The sequence below is a fragment of the Adiantum capillus-veneris genome, chromosome 2 (genome assembly GCF_014529385.1).
Source record: "Adiantum capillus-veneris isolate H3 chromosome 2, ASM1452938v2, whole genome shotgun sequence".
Classification (NCBI taxonomy): domain Eukaryota; kingdom Viridiplantae; phylum Streptophyta; class Polypodiopsida; order Polypodiales; family Pteridaceae; genus Adiantum; species Adiantum capillus-veneris.
The window spans coordinates 77,851,227-77,861,501 of record NC_140932.1 but is presented as its reverse complement, the minus strand read 5'-3'; the positions used below and the strand labels follow the sequence as shown (position 1 = coordinate 77,861,501).

The 10,275-nt window shown below is 38.1% G+C and overlaps 1 protein-coding gene across 1 annotated transcript; it reads right to left on the bottom strand.

Moving 5' to 3' along the window:
• Nucleotides 1-1,737: 1,737 nt before the first annotated feature.
• LOC147463032 (uncharacterized) lies at nucleotides 1,738-6,851 on the bottom strand. Its single transcript, XM_086495230.1, has 8 exons — nucleotides 6,770-6,851; nucleotides 5,945-5,987; nucleotides 2,974-3,092; nucleotides 2,351-2,436; nucleotides 2,187-2,258; nucleotides 2,043-2,105; nucleotides 1,906-1,962; nucleotides 1,738-1,821 (listed from the first exon to the last, which is right to left on the bottom strand). The coding sequence occupies exons 1-8, from the start codon at nucleotides 6,849-6,851 to the stop codon at nucleotides 1,738-1,740; spliced, it is 606 nt and encodes a 201-aa protein (XP_086351356.1).
• Nucleotides 6,852-10,275: the final 3,424 nt, after the last annotated feature.

Below are 10,275 nucleotides of genomic sequence, written 5' to 3'. Positions count from 1 at the left end.
GGCAAAATTTGAACAGTCTAGTCGATGATGGTCCTCTGATGCTGATCCTGTGGTGGTGGAACTCACTTACTTTGGCATGCTACAAGAGATTTGGAGGATCAATTATAGAGGATTTTTGGTGGATTTGTTTGATGTGCAATGATTCAAGATAAACATGGAGGGTCGCAACGCTACTGTGCGCAGAGGAGAGTCGGGTTTCTTTGGGGTGGATTCAACTAAAAAATGGATCGACCTAAACACACTTTCGTACTATCCAAGCATTGTGAACATGTAAGTCTATAAATGTTTAACATCCAATTTTAGACACAAGGAACTTTTGACCTTTCTCTACATAGCAAAATAAATAAATTCTCTATGTTTTTTGCTGCTTTAGATATACGTACCTAATAAAAGTCCAAACTAGAGAACGTGAAACATTCTCTATGTAGTGATTCAAGCATAGAATCTCATTCTACATATACAAAATTGTCTATATAGGTAATTTGAACACCTAATTGCTCTTTCATCTATATGTATAATCCCTACTATCTATATGGAGAAAATCTCTAACTCTTTGTAATTAAAGTTGACCATAATTAAAGCAACAACTATACTTAAATATCACATCACAAATAATGTAGACAAAACGCATAGAAGACAAATTTTGAGAGCTCACCACATTACAATGTTTTAAATTTATTAAACATAGTCCCAATTTAAAAGACCATAATAACTTCCTAAAGTCAAAATCACAAGTTTTTGCCATGAAATATGCTTCTAACAAAGAAGTTCAATATCATTGGCACTCAAAGGTGAGTAGCCATGAATGACTATCTTCTTCATATCGATTAGCCAACTCGTAACTTGCTTTACCATCAAGTGGCTATCTGGATTTTTCAAATCCTTAGTATAAGCCTTGAAAGTAATCTCCTCTTTCTTCAAATTCAGATACGCCTTTCGAAGCGAAAAATACATCTCATTGACTGTTCTCTTCTTAGTGTACACTAATAAGATAGTCTCCATATCCTATAATGTGTACGAATCCATCTACAAAAGAAAAAAATCTAATAAGATATTTTATACGGATTCACTACTAATCCTTATAAGCATGTACTTTTAAACACTCACCTTTGCAACCTTTGCAGAATCATCATAATCAATATTTTTCTTTGAACTTGTACTCACAATCTAACCATAAAAAGAGAAGAAAGCAATCTTTTACTTAGACTCTTTATAACACAAAATTAAGTTTACCCCTAAATTAAGTTATATACCTTTTCGTTAACATTGCTCTCTCTTTTGCGAGCGCTGTCAAGCTCACTAAGTGTTTTCATTTTCTCATTCATCTTCAATATAAAAAGCATAGAATACGACGTTAAAAATCAAAGCAATATTCTTTTCCAAGATTATAAAAAGTTAATAAAAGAGAAGAACACTTACCTTTCTCTTTCTGCCACTCTTACGTTGAAAACATGGCTCCTAATGAAAGTGATAGCAAAACCATATTATATTGTAAACTAAAAACTTTAAAAACCAAAACATTCAATAACAAAAAGAACTATGAAAGGAGAATTACATCTAGAACTTTTGATGAAGAAGTCTCAACGGATGTATCAAGATCTTTGTTTGCTAGGACTCTTTTTGATTGTCCTGTGTGTAATAGCTCCGTGTACGACATTGGAAGAAGCTCATCATTAAACATAACACCATCCTACATTTTAAAATAACACTTTAACAAAATCCGATTATGTATTCAAATTATATAAAATCTTTACGACATACCTCATCTTGGTACTCTTTAATCCCATCAATGTTATTAATTTCCATTAAAAACTTATCAGCCTACAAATAGAACAAATTTTACTTTCACGAACAAGCATGTTATGTTAGAAAGGGATAACAAAAAGTAAATTATGAAATATTTACCTCTGACATACCATCAAAGCATAAAAAATCTCCTTTGACTAATACGCTTTGGTCATGCTGCTTGAAATAGTAAAATCATGTGTTATAGATACTATATATACATCTATATTCAAAAGACTGATACTACAAAAAGTTACCTCAAAGCTATCAATCATTTTCTCTTTCTCATCACTAGCATTTGAGACAACATTTACAGAAGGCTGTAAAAGATAACAATAAAAAAAAGATAAATTTCAAGTGATTATTTAATAGTAAGTTACTATTGTAAGAATATTCAATACCTCAAGTGAAATTGTAGGGGCGATGTTTTCCTCATTGGACTCACTTTTGCTTTCACTTTTCACAAACACCTCCTATTTAAGGTCATAAATAAAATATTTAAAGATTCCTTTTTAAAATATACAAAGTAAATTAAGCAAGTAAAAACAAGGATAATGTTAGATACCTTTGACTTTTTGTACGTAAGCTTTGCTTGTTTTGAGGTCACAACCCATTTGTAGATGTCCTCCACATGCCATTTGTATTTAGCTCCTTCCCAAGAAAGCACCGCAATTTTATCATAGTTATCGCGAATAATTTATATAATCTCATCTTTGCCTTTTGTGTTGTGACGTAAGTCGGCCGGCATAGAGAAATTACAAAACCATCGACGAACAGTGCGATCGTTATCAAGCATAATTGCATGATGCTCTTTATGCATTTTCTCTAATAGCTGTTTCCCATAGAGCTTATTAGGATCCCTATCCTTCCCCTTTGGTGGACAAAATATATCGTCATAAGAGGGTGCCCTAACTTTTTCTTTACTAGAAGATGAAGAAATCCGTACACCTGTAAATAGCATTCACAAAGATTAGTTCTAATAAAGTCAACCACTTTTGAATCATATATTTGATGCTAATAATCAAAGTATGTTACCATTTTCATTTGGCAAAGAATCTTTGTTTTCTGAGGCAACTACTCGAGAGGATCCACTTTGTATTTCTACGCATATTAATGCTATTTAGAAAGTTATTAAACAACTTTGCAACCACTAGAGTAACGTGCTATTGAACAGACATACACTAGTACCTTGCTTGGTCTGAGTTGCAGCTTTAGCCTTTTTAATCATGGCCTCTAGAAATTCTACCAAGTCCGGGTTGTTTACCATAGCTTCAATGTCTTTCGATTGGATCCCAGTCATTTGTATACTAAACACAAAATAAACCACATTAATATTATTGCTTTCGAAAATAAACAAATTACTCTCCCCTAAGAAAATATTTACTAACTATGTTTAGATTCAAGTGTTACCTTTTATTGTATAGTCATGATTTGCCACATAACAGGAACCTCCTTTATAAAACCTCCAGCAACAATATTTCTTCTTTTTAAAACTATCTAGCTCTTGTTACTGCTCTCCCATAGCCACCAAGTCTTCCACTCTTCATCTTCTTTCACAACTTTCCATCGTTTCTCTCCATATTGAGTCTCAACCTCTTTAATCCATGCAACTTTCACTTGCATGAGAGCATGATCCACAGCCCTGACAACGGCATACTGTAACGTGCTAAAATAACACAAAGGGTTTAGGGTTGGTTTCATTAGGATAATGTCATTCTCCTGAATCCAAGGTGGAATACTTCCAACACAACCAAGCTCAACTAGTCGTTGTCTTAGCTGTAAGTCTTTAGTTTCATATGCATTATATTGTTTCCACAATGAAAAGCTATAAACTTGTGTAGCAAAGACTCGATGGGTCTTATGCAATCCCAAGTATAGGGCACAACTCTTTGTTGAAGAAGACTCATTCCTGTAGTACTATCAATTTGTAAGATGTCAGGCCCTTGAATAGATGAAATCCTCTGGCGATAATAGTTCGCTCCAAAGAATATTTTCAAGTTGCTCTACCATCGACTGTCATCTACAACTATTCTCAAAATGTGTATCAGAGGTTTCTCCTTTCCAAACACATAGAACTGTTTCTCGTCCCAAACAATCATTCCTTCATGTCATCCAGCTAACTCAGCAACAAGCTCAACTACGATTTCTTGTCCAGCCATAACCTATACATGCATGTTTGAGAGTAAGCATCAAATATTTAACGCTTTTTTTTTGGAAGTGGCATGAAGAGAATCGTGTAAGATAGAAGAGTGAATGTGCAAATGTGGGGCCTGCGTCCAATTAAGTGCTTTTATCACACAGAACTCAAGCATAAAGTGTAAGGCTTGTAGTGTAAGCCAACAAGCCTACACAAATCTTCAAGTGTATGTATTTGTGTGACGAAGTGTAAAAATAACAACATGTCCATTCGAATTTAAACTATACAATTGCGGACCTTAGGATAAAACAATTTAATGATATGAAAAACATGGATGTGGAGTCTACCCACTAGAGTATAAACTGTTTATATAAACCATCCTTAGCTAGCATAAAGTGTTTTTCAATAGAACATTACAAAACACATCATGAGATAATCTGAAAGTGTAGATATGTAGCCTATCAAAAACTTAAGCATAAAGTGTGTCCTATGAATTCAAAACAAAGCTTTTGGAAAAAACAAATTAGTTTGAGTGTGTATGTGTGCATGCGTGCACAAAGCAAAAATAACTACCCGTCTACCACAAGAGATGAGTTACGCTTTTTGATCGAGGGATGACAATGTAGCTCCACAATCCCGCTATGCTCTTGATTAACTTGAAAACTCCAAAAATGTCAACCCTAAACTTGCACAAGCAATGAATACATGATTAACCCCTCTCTCTCTCTCTCTCTCTCTCTCTCTCTCACACACACACACACACACACACACACACACACACGTTGAAAAAACATGATGTGTTTCTATGAATTTTAAGAGTGGCTTCTCCACAAAAAAATAAAAAATGAGAGGCTTTATTTTCTTTGGTTCTAAAATGTCTTTGGCAAGCCTTCAATCAGTCAATACTTCGCGTGCAAAATCCAACAAAGCCAATAGACATTAAGAAAGCCTTCAATCGTTCATTTCTTCGATTGTTTTAGAAAGCAAATAAACATCAAGCAAGTAATGCAAATAAACAGGTCTGATCTCATATTTTTAGTTTCTCAAAATGGGACTTTCATTTAGTTTGCAAGAGCCGAGTTCCACTTTGATTTATTTGATTAGTAGGTTTTGAGTTTAAAAGTGTAATGTTGATGTCCTAGTATCATTTAACCCTAAATTTGGATTGGTTGCACGTTCCATGCCTAAAAGTATGGCCCTTTTTAAGAGAATTTCCAAATGAAAGGCGAATTGTCATTGGTTAGATTCTCTAAAGAGAAGGTAATACACGTACAAATTTGTGTATTACACTAATGCAAAGTGGGACTCTCTACTAACTACAGCCTCAGGAGGCCATGTCGTCCCATCTGTCGATTAGCATACTTCTTGCGATAGATGACAGGGTCAATGATTACGACTGGTTGTTCCTATGTTTTTTTTTTGTATAAATCGAAAGGCCTAAGAATAGCATTGAGCATGCGCAACAGTTCTAGTCTATAACAACTCTGTGGAGAGCATTCAGTGTGGTAGATCTAAGTTCGAATGCTATATAAGATAATTTTAATGTACAAGACAAATGCTAAGCCTCGAAGCAAAGGTATCTCAACGAAAATTCAACAAAATATGAAAGCCACCAGTAGGTCTTACACATTTTGGAAAGGAAATGAGGAGGCGGATCTTGAGAGATCCGGGACCTCATTGCATGAAGATCGACGCTGAACTGCAATTTGCATGACATCATGCATAAGGAGGGTATGCACTACAGGTGCACATGCCCCTCTCTCTCTCTCTCTCTCTAGAATTTTTTTAAAAGAAGAGCGACTATGTGTCAACGATTTCAAAAAACAGTATGCAGTAGTAGTATCATTGCATTTGAAAAAAACTAAAGCTAGAAAAAAACTACATTTATCAAAAAGTACTAGGCCTCATGCATGGGCATAGCATCTATTGCAAGAGCCCTGCCACAATGGGCATACATATATATAAGGGCAAAGTATTATAAGGGTAAAGTAGGTGCTTTGACTATTGAATAAGGCCACTCACCTTATTATAATTCCGGACTGCTTCGATGAATAAACCGCCCGAGCTGGAGATAAACCACCTGAGCGCTATTGGGGATTTTTGTGGTCCTTCAAGAGGTCGCCGGCCAAGCTTTGCTAGCTAAAAGCAGGGAGTTGAAGGCAGCGCCAAGGGGCTTCACTGTTTGAGAATACAAGGGCTCGTTGTTGGCGCCGATTGAGTGGAGGGCATCAAGCTTGGAGGCGGCACCAATTACAGCATAAAGTGAAGCACCAACTCCATACGTCTGCAGCTAGGTGGACGACGTTTGCCGATCTTGGCCGCGCGCAAGGGTGGTGTCACTAGTCACAACTGATTAATTGAAAGCAGCGCCACGATGTTTGGCTGCAGCTGGGAATGCATCATATGCAGTTGCATGTGCGCTGGCTGTGTAGGTACAGGAGCTGGAGCGAATTGCAGGTGCAGATGCGCGCTGTTGTGGACTGGCTGTGCTAAAGATTGAGCGCACGAGTGGGCTGCAGCTAGAGCAGGAGCAATATTAAGTGTCAAATAGCAGATAATATTGGGCGCCAAAACTAGCTAGAGCTATGTCCTCCATACAACTCGGCACCGCCAATTATAATATCCCACCAAATCTTAACTCATGGAAAAACATCTACATCTAATTTACTAACTGAAAATTTACAAGCACCTCCAAAGATATCTCTAAGGGCGGATCCGTACGCAGAGAGGACGGGTTTGAAAGCTATGTCAATTGTTTTGGCGTTATCATTCTAATGCTATTCTCGAGGCTCGCAAGTCCGAAAGCGGCAGAGAAAGCCATGGCATCCTTCGTAATTTAGCAGCTACAAGACAGGCGCGCGAGTGCAGCATGCTTTTCGCTGGCAAAAACCTTCAAAGGGCTCAGGGCATCTTTACCCCCTCCAACCATGCGTGCGATGTGCCCTAATCCGACTAGTACTTCCTATGGCTCTACTCATATTATATTTATCCGATACTCATGCAAATTTCGTGTCATTATAAAAGGTGGATTTGGAATTTGTACGCGCAACGCACATATGAAGCAACTTCAATCGGAGCTCGAACCCAGCGAGCAGCCTGCACTGCGCTCAATTGTACTTAAGTTGGGGGTAGACAGGTCCATTTATTGGAAGCCGTCCCATTACTCGCCCGCGTACCAAAGTAACTTCTCAACATGGAAATTGTCCTCCCCCTCGTCCCTTGTTCGACATAACCTGCAATCAATGAACCCTTCAAGACAAACACATAGGTGATTGCATCTAGAGCGATGTCGTCGCTTCACATCTGTTGAAAACAGCTCAGAGCTTCCTGGCTTTGCCACATTGGGCATACATGTCGGCAAAGGTATGACTAACAATATCCTTTTGCCCTTGAGATTAGGATGTACCACTTTTCACACATGTGTGGGCCTCCCCATTGACATAGGTAGCCTTGCAAATAAACAATGAGATCAAGAAAACATGAACCGGATAGCTATCAAGCAGCTAAAGGTGACATTACAATACAAAGTATGTCATTTTCAAGTGTAATTCATATCGGCCTATATTCTATGTGAATGTCGATCCATTGTATAAGTCCATATATATTAATGTGTGCATATGACTCAGGTGCATTCCCTCCAAATGGACCATATCCGCCATACACGTGTGGGTTTTATAGTACACTTCGACCCAGAAGCCACAACAAATGTCTGCACAATCTCAAGGTCCTTCCTAAGCACCTAAAGGAAGGCTTTCAAGAAGAGGAGGGAGTCGTCGGCAAACATCTTGGCCATGAGCTGGTTGTTTCCGAGGCAAAGTTAACCCTTGCATTCCCCCCACTGAACAACATCTTTGAGCATCGTTATCAGAGGATGCGACCTAATAGCAAAGAGAAGAGGGGCAAGGGGGCATCCTTGCTTGATTGATCTTTTGGTTTCAAAGGAGCCCACAATTCTATCATTGAATAAGAGCTCAGATTGGATACCCCTTGGCTAGGTAGCCTCCATGCCCTAGAATTTGCAGCCCATGAATCCATTGTATCAACTCATATCTGTTCAAAAATCTCCCACTAAAGCCAAATACAAGCATTAGTTGGACTTGCATGGCTAGCTTCTTTTTAGTTAGAGTCGGCGGAATCGCGATAGTGACAGCCTCCGCAACCTCCACCTATTGTGGCAACGACTTCTTTAGAGCACTAAACACTCGATCTGCCAATAGGTCTTCGAGTACCCCACTACCTTCTGCCTATGGGCAAGTTCTTTTGTTTTCATTTGCGCTGGTATCTAGATGCTTGTTAAATTTCTTAACCTCTTGTATCACTTGAAGTCTTAGTAGTTGCAACCTTAGTGCAAACCTTAGAGTCATGACCCTTCAATATGCTTGCAAAAGATATTCTCGGCCTAAGAGCTGCAGAACTCATTGCCACCTTGTTTTTATATGCATAGGTGATGCCTTGAGTCTCACTTGCCTGTATGAGACTGGCAACCCACCCACCAAGCAAGACAGTAGATAATATCGATGGAGTGGCTCACCTTTCAAAGGGAAAATGGTAGCCAAAACCCTCAAACTCCACACTCCATAGTCTTGAAAACCAAGAGAAGCTAGCTACAAAACCTAGGGAAAGAGTCTTTGATGAAAAATTGGAGATGGATCACCTTTCAAAGGGAAAATGGTAGCCAAAACCCTCAAACTCCACACTCCACAGTCCTGAAAACCAAGAGAAGCTAGCTACAAACCCTAGGGAAAGATTCTTCTAGCTAATGTACAGAACTTCCATTGGATAATACCAAAGCTCCTGAAGAACCTCTCAAGAAACTATTGTATGAAGATTACACTTGAAAGAAAATTGTTCTTCGTTGGGGAAAGGGAGAAGCAAAACCCAGGGAGCTAAATGGGCACACTTGGAATAGCATGGTAGGAAGAAAGGAAGTTCAAAACTAAACAGAAGTAGTAAGTAAAAAAATCCTAATTAGTCAAGTAGGGTAGGGGGGGGCCTATTGATTTTTAATGGTAAAATAGTTAGACTCTTTAGAGATATTGTTGTAGGTGATTGCGCGTGACCGGTTGTAGCAAGACAGTCTTAACTGTGGATTTTTTTCTCATAGTGTTTTTGTTTTCCCAAAGGGACACATGTAATCACGAGAGAGCACTTTTGTTACCCCAAAGCAACATGAAGAGATACATATAGACATGAGAGAGAGAGAGAGAGAGAGAGAGATATGATCAGCTTATGTAATTTTTGTTGAAGATATGCCATAAAGACATGCTAAATCAATAAAGATGATTATAGGCAGCAAAAATTGAGTGCTTGACCTAACTCAACATTATAGAAAAATACTCCTTTTAAGAAGGATAACGAAGAACTCTCTCACAAGTAACAAATGACCAACTTATCAACAATATGTTTGTTCATTTGCGTTTCGTGATGGACCATGCAAAAGTGCAGTGATGTTACTTCAGTAGTGGCTACAAATACAACCTACCCCCTAATCCCTCCAAACATCAAGCATTCCATGTTGTCGTCACGCCAAACTGTCCTTTTGGTGCCTCGTTTGTATATTCACCCAAGTATACATAACAGTGTCCGAGTTCAAAATTTATTTTGAGTTTACTTTTGCATACACATGGAGGGTCACGGTTCTCTCTCCCTTTGCACCCCAATTTTCCTCCTTTGATCCCGCCAAGGAGACCTCGTGCCCCTTAGAATTTTTTTGTATATGAAATTTCATTGCGGTCATACATGCGTGATATTCATTTAAATTTGGATGGAACATACAAGTTTTCTTCAAGTGTTTCACAATTATTGGCTTAGTCTATATAGAGCTCGTTAAAGGAAAAAGTCCTTTAATGTAGAAATGCACATAGCTCTTCTGAAATTGTGGGTTGTCCAGATGTAAAGAAGATCCTTTTGTCACAACTGATTTTGTTTTCTCATTAAAGTGCTCTTTTTCCCTTGATAAGGAAAAACTTTAAAAATTACATTACACTGTAGCACTGGCTTATATGTCAAATAGAAGCTCTGATGAGGGTTGCCATAGCCAACAAAGGTTTCAAAAGGAAACTCGGTGATTAATGAAGCTCTTTATTATATTTAAAGTATCATCATCCATTTTAAGCAACTGAGAGTGACACAACTTCCTCAAATGGCATTGCCGCATTGGATGGGTGGTGCAGGTGGGAAAATGGGAGCAACATCTATGGTCACAAATGCAGGGTATTGCAACTTCATTTCCTAGTTTACATATTCTTTCTCTGTATAGGGAACTCACTTTTCGTAGTGGAATATTCAATTTCCTAGTCAACAATAAGTTTTCTCTATGTAAATAACTCAATTTTCCTAGCTAGTTTCACTAT

Bases quoted from the DNA above. Each gene is read 5' to 3' on its own strand.
- LOC147463032 (XM_086495230.1), bottom strand. From the start codon at position 6,851: ATGGTTGGAGGGGGTAAAGATGCCCTGAGCCCTTTGAAGGTTTTTGCC. The intron at 2,437-2,973 runs GTACTAGTGTAT...TTTCTTGGGAAG, and splicing joins TGCAACTCAGACCAAGCAAG to GAGCTAAATACAAATGGCAT. The intron at 1,822-1,905 runs GTAAATATTTCA...TTCTATTTGTAG, and splicing joins GCTTTGATGGTATGTCAGAG to GCTGATAAGTTTTTAATGGA.